Source organism: Clarias gariepinus, chromosome 14 (genome assembly GCF_024256425.1).
Source record: "Clarias gariepinus isolate MV-2021 ecotype Netherlands chromosome 14, CGAR_prim_01v2, whole genome shotgun sequence".
Taxonomy (NCBI): Eukaryota; Metazoa; Chordata; class Actinopteri; order Siluriformes; family Clariidae; genus Clarias; species Clarias gariepinus.
Genome location: NC_071113.1, coordinates 13,267,790 through 13,287,737, shown reverse-complemented (window position 1 = coordinate 13,287,737; position 19,948 = coordinate 13,267,790). Strand labels below are relative to the sequence as shown.

Sequence of the window (19,948 nt, the reverse complement as noted above, 5' to 3'; positions counted from 1 at the left end):
CACAGATGTTCCATGTCCTCTGACCTTAAGCAGAGGCCCAGTGCTATGTGTGTCGCAGAGGAGCCCGGCATGGGGGTGGAGAACGAGAGAGTGCAAGAGAGAGAGAGAGAGAGAAACAGAGAGAGCATGCAGAAGTGTGTGAGAAAGGGCGCACAGTGAACTACTGTAAGTGTATGTGCGTGTGAGCCAACTGTGTGGGGGTGAGCATGTATTTGTGTATGCCTGTGTATGTGTGTGTGTGTGTGCGTGTGTGTGTGTGTGTGTGTGTGTGTGTGTGTGTGTGTGTGTGTGTGAGTAACTTCGCTGTATGTCTCAGAGAAAACAACTCTGTGCATCATTAAAATATAATATAATGCATTTTTACTCCGGCTCTCAGATAAAAGAGCTTGTTTGCGCTTTTTCTTCTACTGGCTCCTCATCACTCTGGCCTATTCCCCCTCCATTATGTTGCACTCTATTAAATATGAATGGCATTCACTGTATAGCAGAGCAGCTTTTCATTAGCAGCACTTAAGCGTGTTTGCAGAGGGAACTACAAGCTACGGACTCCATCTTTCTTCCGTCTTGCTGAACGTGACCACAACGCTCCTAGAGGATTTCTACAAGAAAAAACAAACAAACAAACAAACAAACAACAAAAAAAACTTCCTTTTTTTAAGAACACATGAAAAGTGAACCAGGACACTGAACAGAACATTAAAGAAGCTGCACAGCGATAAAACCAGAACTAAGAGTTGCCTTGCTGGTCTCAGTTTGTTAATTAATTGACTAAAGTACAGTGTTTGGTTGCACTTTTCCCCCCCAAATATAAAATTCATTAGAACTGAGACTTTGGAATGTTTGGTCAAGTGCAAAAGGGTTATTTGAACCTGGCTCTGATCCAAAAGAACTGATTTCTGGTGCACTTAATAATGGCACTCCAGGATTAGGTTCTAGTGTAGTCACCGTGTGAGAAAATCATCTATTCCCAGGGCCAGGCGTCTGAAAGCTATTAAAGTCAATTAAATAAACATTAGTTATAAGATAATATAAATACTAATAAAGGACTGTCTCTACCGCACAGTGTGAAAGTCTTTAGCCACCATTTCTTTAACATTACGTTACAGCATTTAGTAGACACCCTTATCTATTATACAGTACATCTGAGCAGCTCAGGGTTAAGGGCCTTTCTCAAGGGCCCAACAGTGGTAATGGTAGCTGGGACCTTATGATCAGTAGTTCAATGTCTTACCCAGTGAGCAAGTGTTTCACTGCAACAGGCTGTCTTAAGATACAATAAAAAAAATGGATGTTTATGTAACAACCATAGCAGCAACCTCATTTCCCTCCTCTTCTATTCCAACCACTCAGCATGCAGCATCACCAGTATACTAATCACCAAGCTGATCATCTGCACCTGTTCCTCACTGGTTCCTGCCTCTTAGGTCACTGTGTGGCTTAACAAACACGAAAAAATTGTTTTGAACCTGGTCAGGTACAGGGACTGGACTGAAAACAAAAGACAAAATCTTGCCAAAAAAGAGAGCCAAAAAGACTTTCAGGAAGCCTGGAGAACTATTCCTCAAGACTTTATTAAAATGCAAAAAATTGCTGGCTCTTTGGAAGCAAAATATGGAGAAATGTGGCGGACTTAAGACTTTTGCACAATACACAGAAGTAACAATTGACAATTTTACTGAGATGCTGAAACATACCTGACACTGTCGACCAAATGAGGCAAAAACCCACCCAGAAGTGTAAAAACAATGAAACTCTAAATATGATAAATTACCCTGTTGTTAAAGGGGCAAATGTAATATGCTGACATACAGTAAAAACAGATGAAGGATCACTGGCAGACTGTGTTTTCTCACCTGAGAGTATCTCCATTTCTGGCACTTGATGTTCTCAGGTTCAGGGAGGCCTGGCATCACCTTCTGCAGCTCTTCAAGAATAATAGCCTGAACCTCCTCTTTTGCCTCCTCCAAGTGCTCCATGCCAAAGGGCACGCTGGTATGCACTACCACAGAGGGGCCAACGTCTTCAGACACTGAACACACATAAAACTATCAAACACAGCATACATTTATGAGTCGTGTTTTAATTATGTGTATATTAGTACAAATAAAAAACAGGCTTCAAGTTTCTCAAGCAGACTCAAGTGAATGGGGTAAAGGAGAAAAGCTCACACATTAAGCATAGTGTGGTGAAGCTACAGACGCCAGACTGAGCTCCAGGCAAATAAATCTGATAGTTGAGCAATGACTTGAAAGACGTCCTGAAAATGCTTCAATTATTTGCCTGAGTAAGAAGAAACTCGCTTTAACAGAAAGATAGAGGAATGTAATTAATGGATGCAATGACTACAATGGATGCGATTGTGTAACAATGGATACAACACCCTTTTTGACATGGTACACAGTGATATAATCCACTGGCATTTGAAAAACCACATGAACTAATGTCTTTCAAATGCAGTCCCTCAGCACAGCTATGACCCATGCCTTTCGGCCAATCCTGATTTATAAGTCCATTGCGACATGTAGTCATCTCTCTAATGACACAGTTTTAAAATGCACATATAACCTGATTTGAGGGAATAAAGCTTTATTGTGCTCAATAAACATGCCGGATGTTTGAACAGCTGGAGATGCTGTGGCCTAGTCAGCGCTCTGAAGCGGGACGGGTGATGCTATAACCCACCCTTGATGACTACCTAGGGACTGAGGGACACTGCTAAATATGAACAAAGTGGCTGAGCGAATCAAAATCCTGAAGCCATTGGCAGTCACAGATGTTCAATTCACTGACTTTATAGTGACCCATAACTAGGAGTCTTTCATTATACAGTATACTACCGGTTCAGAAAAATCTATTCTGTAATAATGAGATCTGCTTTGTAAGTGTTTGGGAGCAGTCACAAAAAAAAAAAAGAAAAAAAAAAGGGAAAAAAAAAGCTGAAACCAGGAATTCTGGCACAGGAAGGCAGTGCTTTGGTTCCGATGATTTTGCAGGAAGCCTCTATATGAGTTGCAGAACTGCCGTGTGCTTAGAAGCATGGAGGTGAAAGAGGAAGTGACTTTCATCCGTTGTACAAAGCCAGTTATTCTAATCTGCCGTCAAACTTTATCACAGATGTATTGGAGCCAAATCTTTAACGTCATCTCTGGATTAAAGCTTTGACACATCGGATAAACTTGCTACTTCAGCAAAAGGGTGACTTCCAGTGATTTTACACAAATGTGTTTGGGCCAAGACTGGACACAAAAGAAATGAATCACTGACCGTTTCAGTAGGCTTATCACCAGGTTTAGTGCACACACTTATCAGTATGCCGGCAATTACTTCTACCTTTCTGAATAAGAGAATGAATGTCAACACATTGCGGTTGCAACATGGAGGGGGAGTCGCAAGCTTAGGAACTTGGTGTCAAACAACCCAGGCATGTGGCACAAAGCCAAGTAAAGGGGAGTGGAAAAGCGGGAGAGAGAGAGAGTATGAAAGACAGAGGGGCAGAGGGAAAAGTTATGGAGAGAGGGAGAGAGTAAGTGAGTGTGTATGTGTGTGTGTGAGAGAGAGGTCATGGTGCGTGGGCAGAAGGCTGGCACCATGCCTGCTGGTTGAGTCACTTATTTGTTGGAGTGGGCAGCGCAGGTCACAAAGTTTACAGGGTGAGGAGAATGCAGGCATTGCATGACAGAATAAGTCTTGCCCTGCAGAATAATAAATTGTTTGGATCAGGAACATTTCTAAAGATTTTCCCCTAATAAAGAATACCAGGAACATTTGTGAAAAATTCAAGTGAAGTGGCTTCATGTCATCCTGTTCTGCCAAGGACCTAGCTGACTTGATAACGAGCTCACATCTGACACAGTTTTCCACAAGTGGGATTCCAGTTTGAAGGTCTCAATTTAATAGTCGTCAAAATGTTCCAAATACAACCACAGTAGTTCACAGTTATGTTCATCACTAACACATAAGTAAAGTAGCCAGCAAACCAGTTCATCATACTAGTTCTGAACATGAAAGCTTTTTTTTCAGTCCCATATTGGAATATTATTACCAATAAAGTGTATACCTTATATAACAATTTCTGAATATGTTTTCTATCAAGATTTAGTTTAAATGAGAATGTTTCAAATAGGGAAATGTAGTGCTGTGAAAAAAATTCCACCCACATAACAATAAGCCATCTAAGAAAACGTTCATACTCTTTCTGTATCTGTCCCTTAGTTATATGGACATATTATTATTATATTATTATTTTTTTTAATGATTTTTGCAAATCCATGCGATTGTCCAATTAAATAATCTTTATACCGTATATGTCCCATACCTGGAGGTGGGTCTTGCGCTATAGTAGCAGTGCATTATTAGCAAACATGGTCCATCATGTTTGGCCAGGTGTGGTGTGGAGTGATGTACTGTATTTCAAACACTATTGGCTGTTTAGTCAAGTACTTCAATACAACATCAGTCTGAGCAACTGGATATTGTGTACAGTATTTCTGGCAGCTTCACTAATATAGAATCAGATTTGGTACATTTTTACATCCAATCCACGGATGTATCTTAGAGCGTCAATGTGTGGAATTTGACTGACAAAACGTGAATAAGCATGAAAATACCAAGAACTGTTCTGATGCATGTCAGCTAATGCTTCCCATAAGCGCTGTGAAGAAACTGGAAAGGATCAGTGTCAGTATCACTAATATTTATAACTATGACATCAGGTATCATTTTTGGAACAAAAACAGACTTGGTATGATCATGTACAGTACGATAAGATACGTGGATACTTGGTACGATATTGTATATTTTACGACTAATATACCACGGCAAGATTTAGAAAAGCTGAATCGTACAGGCTTTTATTACACGTGCTGTACATTAATATTTATGTGGCAGAAATGTGAGACATTTAAAACACAGAGTCAACTCTATGAATTTCTACCCAGTTAGGCATACTGGAGCTACAAGCTAAATACATTACAGAAATGAAAGTAGAGATTAAAGCATAGCAGTAAAGCGGCAGAGGAGGACTGCAGGGAGTCCTATAGCCTGAAAGAACACTGCAGCCCAGTGCAAAATTGACCAGCCCCACTAATTATGATGTTGCCTTCAGAACCATGGAGTGAATTAGAGGTGGCAGGTGTGGCAGTCCTTGTGATGAGGCTAACTCTGTCTGGCAGTCAGAGAACTAATTATGCACGGTTTCTTTGTGTCACACTAACTTGTACATTCTCTATTAGTTTTATATACATTATCAGGGTACATTATCATTTATTACTGAATAATTAGCAGCAGTATGAGTTTATTATTATATCCTTAAACAATGATGAGGTTGAGCCAACTAAAGCTTAATGAAATGGTTCAGTGTGCACGCAGGAAGCGGGTCACACAGCCAGCCAGCAGCTAAGCCAATCACAAATCGAGGAAATCTCGCCTTTAGTCCATCCTCACGCTGTCTCCATTTTACATCTGGCATGTTCTGCTCCTGTAGTGCTTCAGACATAGAAAGGCCTAACTCTGACAGAAGCAGGATTGACAAGAAAAAAAAAGCATGAATCTTTATTTTCCTATTTCAAAAATGATTATGTGACGCATGCATTCACCATCTCCCACTTATGGAGTGAGGAAAGAATGAGCAACATTAAGATGATGAATATTGCAGGAAGAGAAGAGAGAAGCCCAACAGAACAGGACAGAGCGCAGAAGACAAAAAATTATCTAAAAGGGAGTTAAAACATTTTAGAGCATGTCACAGAGAGAAGAGAAAGACAAACTAAGGCACTGACCTAAATTGCGCTTTTTATCATCTGTAGCGATGTAGCGAATGCAGGGATTATTGGAGACATACTTGGCCACCCAGGGGACGCTGATCTGCACGCCGGCTTTGTAGAAAAGCCCCAAGGCGTAGCGAGAGGAATAGCTGACATCCTCTAGTTTCTGCCTCTCACTCAGCACTATATACACACAGAGAGACAGACAGAGAGACAGACACAGAGACAGCACAAGATCAAGACATTTGCCAGCCTTTTCCATCACATCACTTCTCCACTTATCCTGTCAGACAGCGGTGTGTGTGACAAGCCCCAAGGCCTCCGCTAACCAAATAACAGGAGTTCTTTCTAGGTTGAGTCTGAAATGTGTTGCAAAAACCTTTACACAGAAATCGATGTTACAGTGCCACAGGGGGACTAATTAAATTTTAAGGACTATATAGCTATAGACTGCAGGTGCACTAGGCCACTTGAGGCTCTGGCTGATGAGCTATAGTACAAACTGGATTTAATTCAGTGTGCTACATGGGAATCTGGAAACACAGAGGTTTATCTGTTGGATGTTTTTTTCTTTTCTCTTTTTCTTCATCTTCTTCTGCTAGCCCATCCTTGTTTCCGGTCAGAAACATCTGTTGTTTATTGGTCCGAGTAACTCATGCTTGGCCTGACTTTAGTCATCTACCCACGATTTCTGAGTATACCAAAGGTTAGAGTTCATTCCTGTAGGAGAAAATACTTAAAATCAAATGCTTTCCTCCTACCGCCGGCAATTAATAAATATGCCGAAAGTTAACAAAGAGCCTCAGGAAGGATTATTAACCAAAGCGCATCCTCCTCCCATGCTGACTTGCAGATGTTTCACAAGCTTGCTAAAAATAGTGAAATCCAGTCCAAACATATCATGAGGCTTACAAACATGTGTAAATGTTCAAAAGAAAAAAACAAAACTGGTGCTGCTTCTACAATGGATCAATGACCATATGAATCTTTTTTATTCTTTTTATGCTGTGGCTGAGTGGTTTTGGAAAACAAAAGAAAATGCCATTCAATCTTCTCTCATATCTCCGCCACAGGAATCCAGATGACACTGAGAACACTTTCTTGAATGTTCATTTCGTTATGGTGCTAACAGTCCCACCACAGAAGATAGCGACAGCCAAAATCGAAAGGTCACATGACTGTCCCAGGAACTTCTAGGATTTTTTATGTCATTACATCACATCTGCAGTGAATTAAGAGCATGTAAATGTGCCCCTTGGTACAGAAAAATCTGGTGCTGCATCTAAGCGTGGGGAGCTTGGAAACAATGCAAACCCCGAGGGCAGAATTCATAAGAAGTTTTTTTTTTTTTTTCTCCTTCTCTTGTGGTGAAGGAATCTGGTTATGGAACATGTCATTTATGCACAAAAAAACCCAAACACAAAACCTAATGAATCACATACATACAATGGGGCAAAAAAGTATTCAGTCAGCCACCAATTGTGCAAGTTCTCCCACTTAAAAAGATGAGAGAGGCCTGTAATTTTTATCAAAGGTATATCTCAACGATGAGAGACAAAATAAAAAAAAGAATCCAGAAAATCACATTGTGGGATTTTTAAAGAATTTATTTGCAAACTATGGTGGAAATTAAATATTTGGTCAATAACAAAATTTCATCTCAATACTTTGTTATATACCCTTTGTTGTCGATGACAGAGGTTAAACATTTTCTGTAAGTCTTCACAAGGTTTTCACACACTGTTGCTGGTATTTTGGCTCATTCCTCCATGCAGATCTCCTCTAGAGCAATGATATTTTGGGGCTATCACGGACTTTTAACTTTCTCCAAAGATTTTCTATGGGGTTGAGATCTAGAGACTGGCTAGGACACACCGGGACCTTGAAATGCTCCTTCAAAAGCCACTACTTCGTTGCCCGGACGGTGTGTTTGGAATCATTGTCATGCTAAAAGACCCAGCCACGTTTCATCTTCAATGCCCTTGCTGATTAAAGGAGGTTTCTCACTCAAAATCTCACGATACATGGCCCCATTCATTCTTTCCTTTACACAGATCAGTCGTCCTGGTCCCTTTGCAGAAAAACAGCCCCAAAGCATGATGTTTTCACCCCCATGCTTCACAGTAGATATGATGTTCTTTGGATGCAACTTAGCATTCTTTCTTCTATTTTGTCTTCATCTGACCATATGACATTCTATCAATCCTCTTCTGGATCATCCAAATGCTCTTTAGCAAACTTAAGCCAGTACATGTCCAGGCGTGTCTGAAGCGGTGGGACACGTCTGGCACTGCAGGATTTGAGTCCCTGGCGGCGCAGTGTGTTACTGATGGTAGCCATTGTTACTTTGGTCCCAGCTTTCTGCAGGTCATTCACTAGGTCACCCCCGTGTGGTTCTGGGATTTTTGCTCACAGTTCTTGTGACCTTTTTGACCCCACGGGGTGAGATCTTACGTGGAGCCCCAGATCGAAGGAGATTATCAGTGGTCTTGTATGTCTTTCATTTTATAATAATTGCTCCCACAGTTGATTTCACACGAAGCTGCTTACCTATTGCAGATTCAGTCTTCCCAGCCTGGTGCAGGTCTACAATTTTGTTTCTGGTGTCCTTTGACAGCTCTTTGGTCTTGGCCATAGTGGAGTTTGGAGTGTGACTGTTTGAGGTTGTGGACAGGTGTCTTTTATACTGATAACAGATGCCATTAATACAGGTAACGAGTGGAGGACAGAGGAGCCTTGTAAAGAAAAAGTTACGGGTCTGTGAGCGCCAGAAATCTTGCTTATTTGTAGGCGACCAAATACTTATTTTACCGAGAAATTTACCAATTAATTTATAAAAAATCCTACAATGTGATTTTCTGGAGATTTTTTTCTTATTTTGTCTCTCATAGTTAAGGTATATCTATATAAGCATCGTGTCTGCATACTGACTGGCAGTTTTAAATGAATCCATTTATCATTACTTTTGTATCTATCTTTTAATAAACTCTTATTTTTGATGTAATGTCTCTGCTTTTATGAAGATTTTTTTATGGAAAGCCTGTAGAACTGCGGTTGTTTTATTATTATGTACCTAAATTGGTCGGACAGGTTTCTATTTTTTGACCTCCGCAGGATCCGGTGGTTTCTCACGAAACCACGGAGGCCACTCGAATCCTTGTTCCATTCCTTTTCAGCTCAAGATTGGACTACTGCAACTCATTCCTAACAGGTTTTTCTCTTGCGTGCCATCTGGGTGATCCACAATACAGCTGCATGACTTGTTTTCAATCTCCCCAAGTTCTCCCACTTTACTCCATTGCTGCATTCAATCGACTGCTTGCATTAGATTCTTGACTTAAAAGCAAGAAATGGACCAGCCTCCACCTACCCGAAGCCACTTTGTACAACATCTCTTTAAGATTTGACTCACCATCACTCAAGATACAAGCAAGACAGTCATCATGACTCCTTTCTTGACCCGGCATCCAGGTGGTGAAATGAACTTCCTCTGGCTGCCTGAACAGCTGAGTCACGGTCTGTCATCAAATGAGAAATAAAGACCTAAACCTCTTGACCAAGTGCTTAAATTAGCACTGATTTTTTTTTTTTATAAAAACTTTTTTTTTAGATTACAAAGCACTTCTATAAGTCATATAAAAGGACACCTAATACTCTTAAGTTCGTAAAATCTTTCTGCCAAATCACCCACAAAACTGCTTGACAGAACACATAAGAGGACTGATGTCATTGTAAACACTGTATTAATAATAATGCGATTTAGATTTGTGATGCTTATTGCCTTTTGAGACATTTTAAAACTTTGAATTTTGTCAAAACACAAAATATGATTAGGTGCCATTTCATACTGTCTAAAAACCATCCACTTATTTAACAACCATGCGCCAGTGGAAAAAGCTGGCATGATAGGATGCTGTCTGAAAGCAAGCTTAGACTGTGATTCTCCTGGACTCAACTTCAACCACAGGCCACATTCAAAGAGTTTAATACAATACGGGCTTGAATGAAAACATGAAGCGAGTGAAGTGTCAGCTCTTTTCAGTCAAATCAAGACTATATACACTGTATACATTTCACGTTTATATTTTCAGCATATCCAGATGCCCTAATCCAGAGCAGAGCGCTTTGTAGTCTCCAGACCCTAAATATAACATCATGCCTCTCCCACCTTCATCAATACTTATTTTCAGATGTTTATTACATAACCAGCAATGTCTCCTGTTCATGTCACAGTTGAGGAAAAGCTGCTGGTTAATTTTTAACTCAGATCTCTGATGTGTATTTGCTTTTCTCATGTACTGGGTAAGATTAGGAATTCGATAAAGGAGTTCACTCTGGAGGACTTTTTTAAAAACAACTTTGATTCTACCCAGTCTAGTACAATCGAGATCTTTTTTTAGTTCTGAGTGGTGGAAGAAACGGAGTTCCAGCAGTTTGTTGTAGGTGGACCTGATGGAATGGTTTGCATTTCTCCAGATGGAGGTTCAATTGCCTTCATCTGGAGGAATATTTAGTTCTGCTGCCCTTTTCCTTACACAGCTGTCCAACAGGTGGAGAGCACAGTTTTGCAATGACAAGAACATGCTAACTCTTTTCCAGTTTGTATATTTTCTATACAATCCTCAGGGCTTGGAACTGTGCAGGGGTTGGGAGTTTAAACCTTGTGATGTTCTATCTGTTTTATAGTCCAGGTGAAAAACGCAGTTAGTATTGTCAACTGAAATAATTCAGCCGGGTGTCCACATGTGTGTCATGACGCTGGTCAAGTGATTAGGACATTTAAGGTCTGTTGAGAAACTCTGTAATTCGGTGTGGCTGAAGTCTCGAAAAAGCCACGATTACATGCAGTGCACAGGGTATTTGTCCAAATTTACACAATAAGAAAGTGTAAAGAAAAACCTGAATTCATAGGGGGCCTCTCCTAAGCTGTGAAAGAGAGAAAATGAGTGCAGCATAAATCTCAAGAGTATTCACATCCTGAGGTGCAGAAACTCCCTCACACACCTTGTCTTCTTCCTCTTTTCACACTTGTCACCACAGAACTCTCAGGAGCATAGGAGCCTGTTCTGTGTCTGCCTGTACTTTATAAACGTGCCTGGTAAAATGCCTTTATTGCTCCTCTACACTCCTAAAACCATCTTGCAGATATTCCTCATCACTGGCCGAGAGTTTACACTTCCTCTCTCACACACCCGAGCTAACACGTGCTGCTTATGTGATTGCCATCGCCTCGCTGGCGGTGCCTCGTTTCCCCAACCTGCAAAAGTAAACCATCGCTGGCCCCTGCAGCAAGAACATTCAGCATGTCCTTCACATGTCCGGGTAGAATGATGACTACATTAGAGCATATGCGTGTGTGTGTTTGCGTGGGTGAGTGCGAGAGAGAGAGATGACATGGGTAAAGTTTTCCAGTCGGCTCTCCTTGCCCCTTGATCTTTGATGTGAAGAATGAGTGCAAGACTTGCTTTGGCTAAGTGTGTTGATGAAGCAATGCCTGATCAATGCAGGCCATAGCATACAGTCAGCCTTGTACTCCAGCATGGGGGAACCAGCTGCTCTCTCTCTCTCTCTCTCTCTCTCTCTGTGTTTGTTCCTGATCCTTTTATACCCCACAGTCAGAATACTGCATTGCAGGAAAGCTGCACTTTTCCAAGTACAGTCAATGACAAAAGCGCTAGTTTGTAGTGTCACATTGTTCTGACAAGTTAGAGGGAGATATGACAGATGGTAACAACTGTATCAGAGGGAACATCGCCTGCATAAGCTGCAATTCAAAAATGAAATCTAGAAGTTGGATAGAATACAGAAGTTGCACTTGAACAGCTCCCAAACACACGGTCTGCTGGTCTCATGTTATAACATGCGATATGAGGTTTCCTTTTAGAGCTTCCTCTCTAAGCACGCGTGTGTGTGTGTGTGTGTGTGTGTGTGTGTGTGTGTGTGTGTGTGTGTGTGTGTGTGGTGTGTGTGTGTCAGAGAATCATAGGTCAGAGAGATAAGCTATAAGTGAAGGTGTAAATATTTAAGAAATACAACATATAAATGGTATTAATTATATTAATTATCCACTAAATAGGCTACTAAACTTTAAACAGGTACTAGAGACAGGGGTTGCATGTTTGCATGCCAGGTTGGTAACATGTTTTGAACAACTTGATCTCCTCCCATCTGGCAGGGTCACAACTATAAAAATGTTATTGTGAAACATGCTCTATGGCTCGCTGGCAATCAATGGGGTGCAAAAGAGAGAGAGGAGAGAGACAAGGGAATAACAGCACAAGGGCGTTTTCTCAAAGTTCATCATCTGGCTAACTACTAGGAAACTAAATTTCCCTAGTTGCCTAAACGTCGTCAGAGAGAACACTCTGGATGGAGCCGCAGGTGGTTGAGTGGGAGCCTCTCCTTGATGAGCGTGCCTTTCTCCATGCTTTCTTCGCATTAGGTAGATGTCTGAAGCAGATGTAAACGCTGGGCACAGATAGATTTCAAGACACGATCATGCGGTTATCTACAGCATGGAGCCCCGTTTGCTTTGGGACGTGTCTGTTTGTTCCAGTTTGCGTAATGCTCCGCTAACAGAACTACCCCTTGGATCATTACCTTTATCCACTGGCTTGAGAAAGCAATAAAGGTGCTTTGTACTTACATTGGTATGGAAGGTGCACAGTACACATGGTGCAGTAGTGAACGTTTTAAAGCACTGCCCAAAACACAAAGGCAAAAGTTTATTTTTGAACGCGGGTGCTTGATTTATGTAAGGTCGGTATTGTTCGAGGAAATATTGTTTTAAGAGAGCACACCAACTCCCATGTATTTCTCATTGTTCCCAGGCCAAGATTGGCCTTTGTCGCTATCCTTAGGGACTCGGCCCACAAGGCAGTGCAGCATACTGGAAATCTATTCACATTGCTTGACAGAACTGCACCGTTTCGCAATTTATGATCTCTCTTAGCCCTTCAAAGGTTGTTTTAATAGTTGCCTGAGAGGTTCTGGAATGCATCCTGAAAACTACGAAAATAAATAAATAGTTTCGGAAGTTGTTTTTCCAAAAAAAAAAAAAAAAAAAATTATGCACTCAGTGAACTACGCCCAACGATAAGTACAGCATTTGTAGGGGTAAGGTGAAGTGTTGCAGTGTTTCGAGATTGGGTCCAGCTTGAGTCAGGGAAAGGGGAGGAGATAATACGTGCGTGAGTGTGAGTCATCATTAGCTTAAGTATAAGATTCTTTACGGACCCTTTTTCAACACCCATTTGATCAAATGATATTTGACAGTGATGATACACATACACGTTTAGGACAGAAATCTGAATTACTTTTCCAAGTGCACATTCAGAGTCAGGTCAAGTTACTGGCTGTGTGGCTAATGAGATCCATTCAGCACCAAGCCAGGCAGCGATTTCAACAGCCAAACCACCTGGAAGAGAAAACACTTTATTTCATGTAGCCAATTAAATGGATGAAGACCAGCACCACAGATGCCTCCAAGCTAACCTTTGGCAAGCAGCTGCAAATCCAAAACACTGATAAAACACTACTCCCATTTATTAAATAATAACACACATATAGCAAAATCTGAGCCTTACTTACTTCACATGAAAGAGTTTTGAACTCAGGTCTGCCAGCTGAGATTTGCTCCTTAAAAAACAATTAACCCTTTAGGGGGTTCAGCAAGTCCTTTTTTAACAACTACGACTCTGGTTAGGACTTAAGTTAGAACTTGGAGTAAAAAAAAAAACTCTTCCCAGTTGTGTTTGACTGATGGCATTTAGTTAGTGACCTAGTAACTAACTAAAGTTTAGGTATCCATCCAGTGATGTAAACTTCAAAGTACTTTTTGTAAGTGGCTCTGGATAAGAGCGTCTGCCAAATGCCTAAATGTATACGTAAATTTAACTTTCAACAAAAAATGATGAGTCTTACAAGGAATATATGTGTCGCTTTCCTGCTGATTGTGCTACTTCTTAAAATGAAATAGCTAGGGTTCTGTGAAGGTTTGGCTACATTCCCATAAATGGTTTAGGTTGTGAATAGGGGAAACGTAGATGAATATGGTGGACAACGATGTCACAATGAAATAGTTAGTGCGTATCTACAGTATTAAACAGTGACTATAAAAGCCAGTTGTCCAAGACTACATTCAGTAGTTACTGTAATAACGGAGAGTATAATATAGCAAATCATACCCTGGAATGCTTATAACGGAGGAGAATAAGTTAAGTAAGGTAGCTACAACAACTCATCTGAACACACATTTGGCTGTTGTCTACCACAAAAAAAAAATATAGCGCCACCTTGTGTCGTTATTCGGTATACCTTCTGACTGTTACAGTATATTGGACGGTATTAGATTATTAGAAAGTCAAACAATTAGTAAACATTAAAGTTCTGATCAAATTCCCATGAATGTTAAGGAGGAGGTGTGGCTAGTTCACATCTATTCATCCTTAAAGTGCTCTATGAAGGTCCGGTCAAATTCTGATGAATAGTTTAAGTGACACCGATAGACGACAGTACTGCATAAAGACGCCACTGAAAGTGACAACAGATAGTGATCCCTGTGTGTCGCATATGCTTTGTAGGCAGGCAACACAAAAGCAACAAAGCACAAATGAAGATTAGTGGCAGTGATAATGGATACAGTATGTTATAAACGAAGCAGGTAATCAGCACACATCCGTGTTTAGCGATAAACTTCCTATGGACAAACTACAGAAGTTCTTCTACACAAGCCTCACCTCAGGATAGTAAATCAAAATTTGCTTTAGTCCTTAATTGTGCATGCACCTACACATTTACAGGAATATTTATTAATCTCTCCCCTTTAGGGATTTTTTTAATCCATCCTTCCTGCATTCTGCAAACAGCATGCCCTTGTGTAGGCAGGTATAAGGAGCTGGCATGGTTCTGATGTCAGCTAAAATATCAGGATGGGTAAACATGACTGCTTGCAGGCAGGCTTATTTCAAAGAAAGCTCGAATTTAATTCGGGACCAAACAGATACATTTAGAGCAGCAACCTGAGGGCTTCACCGCTGACGTCAAACCACGGCCTTTATTTTAAGCAGTTGGTCAAAGGTAGCCTGTTAGTCAGGCCCCCCCTTTTTTTTTTTAGAGAGAGAAATGTAACACTGACACGAGGAACACATCCACCCATATTACAGGAAATCTGTCACCTTTTTAATGAATAAATCAAACGCCCGTTTCATCTAGTTGCACAACGTGTTGACAAGTGCTGCAGTAGACGTTCAGTGATTGTCTATAGGAAATCAATATGTCCCATTGAGTCCAGACTAATTCAGGCAGCAAATGAAATCAGCTCTACTGTGACAACGTGATCAATTTAGTTATCTAATTTACAGTAAATTCATTTAGGAGCATTGCTGTGCAGGATTGCCAGCCCATGTCAACTAAATCAAGCCAAATATTTGTGCAATCACACAAAAGTCTAAACCATTCAGTAGTATATCTGATAGAGAACTGGGCTGCAGTGTTGGCACAAATGTGCTGATGTGTGAGCAGTCAGGCAAAGCACACATTTATAGAGTTGACATTTACCTAGGAAAAGAATGCAGCTAAAATGTGTTTCCTCAGACATCTGACTAATTGTTGAAAAGACACACTTTGTTCCTGTATTTGAAAACCACTCACATCTCAAGGGACAGACTTTTTGTTTTATAAGTTGCATATTTTAGGGGTGACCATTTAATATTCCTAGAGCACTTAAGTAAAAGTGGGAGTGCATATGAAACAGATTAAGAAAAGGATTGACACGGAATGTAAAGGCTGCCATTACTCATAATAAAAATCATTTCGGCACTGACAGCACATCCATCACCATATGTAAACTTTTTCCTAGCCTGTCGTGAAAAAAAAATAATACACCTTCCTAAATCAGGAAATCAGAAACAGGCTTTTCGGAGGTTCTTTTAATTTAGTGGGTGATTCAGTGCTGAATCATCTTCCATTCTAATCACGATACAGATCAGCACAGTATCCCGCAGGAAGGCGCTCAGTTCAGGGCCTGAGATTGTGATCTGCCCTTTGCTCTAGTTTTACACTGAATCGAACTTTAATCCAAATTTTCAGCAATAACACAAGTGAGAAGCTGATCACATGATTGTAGTTACATACAAAAAAAAAAACACCTAATACTGTTGATCAAACATTTATGCATTATGAAGGTATATAAACCAATCAGCCATTACATTAACACCACTGTGCAGCCTACACATTGTTGCAGACCAAGTACACTCCTTCATGGCAATGGTATTCTCTAATAGCAGTAGCCTGTTTCAGCAGGATAATGCACCCTGACACATTGTGAGCGCTGTTCAGGAATGGCTTGAGGAACATGACGAAGAGTTTAAGGTGTAGCCTCCAAATTCCCTGGATCTTAATTTGATCGAGCATCTTTGGGATGTGCTGGAGGAACAAGTCTGATCCATTAAGGACTTACAGGAATTAAAGGATCTGCTGCTCAAGTCTTGGTGCCAGAGACCACAGCACACCTTCAGAGATCTCGTGCAGTCCATGCCTCGGCGTGTCAGCTGTTCTGGCAGGATAAGGCAGACCTGCACAATATTAGGCAGGTGGTTTCGATGTTATTGCTGATCAGTGTATCACCTCCATCTTAAACTTTTTTATACTCATCTAACAACAGTCTTTTACCTGGTACTGTCTGTTTACATAATCTAAACAGAAATAAGCACATTTTAACCATTTTATCAGCAAATTTCGTTTTAACATAATATCTTTTATTTAGAAATTTTCAGAATTTATTCAGAAGTTAAGAACTGTTTTGCAGAAACGTAAAGAAAGAAGTATAGAGGTAAAATAGAAATGAACTGCAAAATATTTGCAATTGTTTAGTATCCTGTGGCCGTAGTTTTTGTTTAAATGCTACTGTCAGCTCAGCCATGGCAGTTACACTGGTTCCTGACTGGCGCTTTAAACCTCCCACTTCCTGCATGCCTATGGAATAGTGTAACTGGTGCTCTGAAAGCAACACTGTGTCAGACCTTAGTTTACCTGTTCCTTTACAGTATCTCATCAGGTGAACTATTACTCACAGTATCTGTGCAGTTATGCAATTTCCCTGTTTGCCCACAAACACATGGTTGGACATGAACATATACATTATTAATTATTATTAATTATTTTATTATTAGATGCTTTTCTGCTAATCACGATTATAAAGGGTTGTTATTTATTGTAAGTTAGATTATTTCTTCTCTCAGTGTGTACAACAGCAGAAAAACACATCAAGTTTCATTCCTATCAGCCAAGAACAGGAATCTGATTGTACGCATTTGACGACTAAACCATGTTTTTTCTAGTCTTTTACCATCTATAGCTTGTGCATTTAATTAAAAATTTGACCTTGTATTTGTTAAGATCATTGTAATTGATAATCCTTTTTTTACAGTATCTACTGTATACTGTATCTATTCATAAACCAGGTCTAAAATAATATCAACTCATGTTCGTGTTACAAGGTCGTTAGAATCTAAACTGCGCATGGCAGTAAAGATTAAGATAAAGGACACCTACACTGTTAAAATGCTGAGACATAGAGCATCCCTTTAAATACAAGAAGCCAGACAGCGCAGGAGGGGAGAGGTAGGGGGGATGGGGGGGCGAGCCATACATCTTTGTCAGGAGTCAGAAAAAGGATTACATCATGCCAGACTCACAGGCTTAAAAGCAGCAAAGCCAGACAGGCACACACTTGACGGGAAACAAAAAGAGACTCCCTATCTTGGAGGAAGATGATGTAATTCGACACATTAATTGTATTCCAAGGATGGACTGGAGCTCGAGGTAATTGGTTGCAAAATGATACGCTTGGATATTTATGTATGGCTGTGGGGACAGAAAGGCTACACTGTAAGCACGCCGCATGTTGCCATCATACCTGGTATAATATCAGCTGATAAACGATTGCTTTTAAACAGTAAGAAAAAAAAAAAAAGTACGGTACTTATCTCATAGTCGAGCCCCAAATTGAATAATACAGCCAGGCAGACTGATTACCACGCAAGAGAGTTGGCCTGACTAAAATAGAGCTTGAATTTCATTAGAAATCAAGAATCATGTTTCTCAATATTAGCTGAGTTTCAGATCAGGCAGAAGGTTGAAGCTTAGTTGAAAGAGAAATCCACACAAGCTCAACTTTTAGGCATATGGGGTACACTAGGGAAAGAAAAGATACAGCAGCCATTCAAATGTCTGAAAAAATGACGTAATTTGGAAAAAAAAAAAAAAGAAGCCTTGGAGGCTTGGGAGTTCAGTTCAAGCTCACAGTGGATGAGTAGGCTGAAGCGGTCAGGAAATAAAAGAGAGGGCTTGACAGTAGGAAAGGGTGTGAGCTCGCCATCACTCAGTGGCTGAGCGGACACCCGAGGCAGGGGTAATGAAACGGGCTCTGGAGTTCATGGCTGCTCATCCTCTCCACAGCTGATAAAAGGGATGTACTTCCCTCCATCTTCACACATCAGTTCATACACTGAAGATGCTTAAAAAAAAACTGAACACTGGTTTAAGATTTGCAGCACGGAAATCTGTTCACTTTGCATGCTGTCACCTGAATCATGAAAAGGTCAAAGCTGCCTTAATGTGGAACTAGTTTGGTTAAAACAAAAGGTGAGATAGTCATGCACACATTTTGTTAGCCTGTTTAACAGGTAAAATAATTAGGGACAAATATTAAATAGAATATAAATGCAACAAAATATACTTTAAACCACAAAGACGAATACTTTTGGACGTGTTACAAAACCTCAGAAGCAAAGCGTGTTAAGTTTTTCTAGGCAGAGGGTTAGCTTCCTCTTTTTATGTCTTCTCTGTCTCTACCCACAAAAGCAGAACTAGTTCCTCATATGCTCAACTGTGCTTGACATGCTGGAAGTGAATTTCGTTTGAGTACTAATTGTGAAACTGACATGCATTACTTTTCCTAGCGTTACTGACGAACGAGCCTGATCACCTGGTATACTTTGCATTCTCCGATTAAAATCAGACACAAACCTTTTCAACAAACCTTAAAAAAATATTTAATTGCATCTAGCAAGTCCTCCGTTGTTCATCTTAAAAACATTAGTTTAAAAAAATATTTAATTTATGTGTGCAAATGTTTCCTGAGTCAGTATCCTGGGTAAGTGAATGGGAGAAAAAGTGGAGTCACTGCAAATGTTTGAGAACACTCAAATGTTCTTATGTCATTCACATTCAACCAAACTGTGCCAGTTCTTGCAAAAGCTGCATTCTGTTCACTTTTGTTCATTTTTGGCAACTGGCGGAGAATGTCAGTGACAGCATGCATTTAGGCTTAAGCAAGAAATAAAAGCAGAACTTCAGCAATAAAACGATGAAAAACATCCAAATATTATGGAGAGAGGGCAGGTTCTGTCCAAAAAAGCAAACAGAATCCATCAGGGATTTGGCTGTAGCTGAATGCATTAAGGTTTTGGCACTGTAATTGGCATGGCTCTGTGTATGAAAAGACACCTCTCCCTTGAGCTTGCACTCCAGGAACCGAGTCAAACCACTGACCCAAAATGTTCAGTTATATATTACGGTGAACAAATAGAACCGAGACCTGCATTGATTTACATCAGGCGTGTCACAGCCCAGCAGAGTTCCTCGAGTTCATTCATCTTTTGCAAACGATACACAACCATATTTCCTCTCCCTACACATGGAAATCCAGTGGAAGGGCCAAAGGATTTAAGCGAAAGACATAGAAGCAACTCTGCAGCAGAGTCACGCTCACTGCATGAACGGTACATTCAATAATTTACGCACACGGAGGCCTCTCTGCAAATGTCATACAGCGCTGTGGCAAATAGAACGGTTTATACAAATAAAATCAGTTCTGGTCAGGAGTTTTATATCGAAGACACACTGAATTTTTATTTAAGTCAGCAAGTTCGAGCAGCAGGGTTCCTGAAGTTTTGTGTTCTCCCTGTGTCCGTGTGGATTTTCATCGGGTTTTCCAGGTTCTTCCCATGGTCCAAAACATGCCTTAGTGTTGGGCTGAATTTGCTCATATCTATAAATGATTTTGAAGTCATAAATCAAAGCAGATTACTGATTAGTGAATGCAGAGATTTATTTGTAACTAATGATTTGTGAAATGCATTCCAACAGGAGAACGAAAACAGAACGATGCTGAATCACTGTGC

At 40.4% G+C, this 19,948-nt stretch overlaps 1 protein-coding gene across 3 annotated transcripts in view; it reads right to left on the bottom strand.

Moving 5' to 3' along the window:
• rnls (renalase, FAD-dependent amine oxidase) overlaps window positions 1–19,948 on the bottom strand; it is a 41,223-nt gene that overhangs the window by 8,010 nt on the left and 13,265 nt on the right. For 2 of the 3 annotated variants that reach the window (XM_053512306.1, XM_053512305.1), the window contains exons 5-6: window positions 5,778–5,945; window positions 1,854–2,029 (exon numbers count right to left, since the gene is read on the bottom strand). In XM_053512306.1, coding sequence (XP_053368281.1) covers window positions 1,854–2,029; window positions 5,778–5,945 — 344 coding nt within the window. The remainder of the gene's footprint in view (window positions 1–1,853; window positions 2,030–5,777; window positions 5,946–19,948) is intronic. The other variant, XM_053512307.1, reaches the window with a different exon arrangement.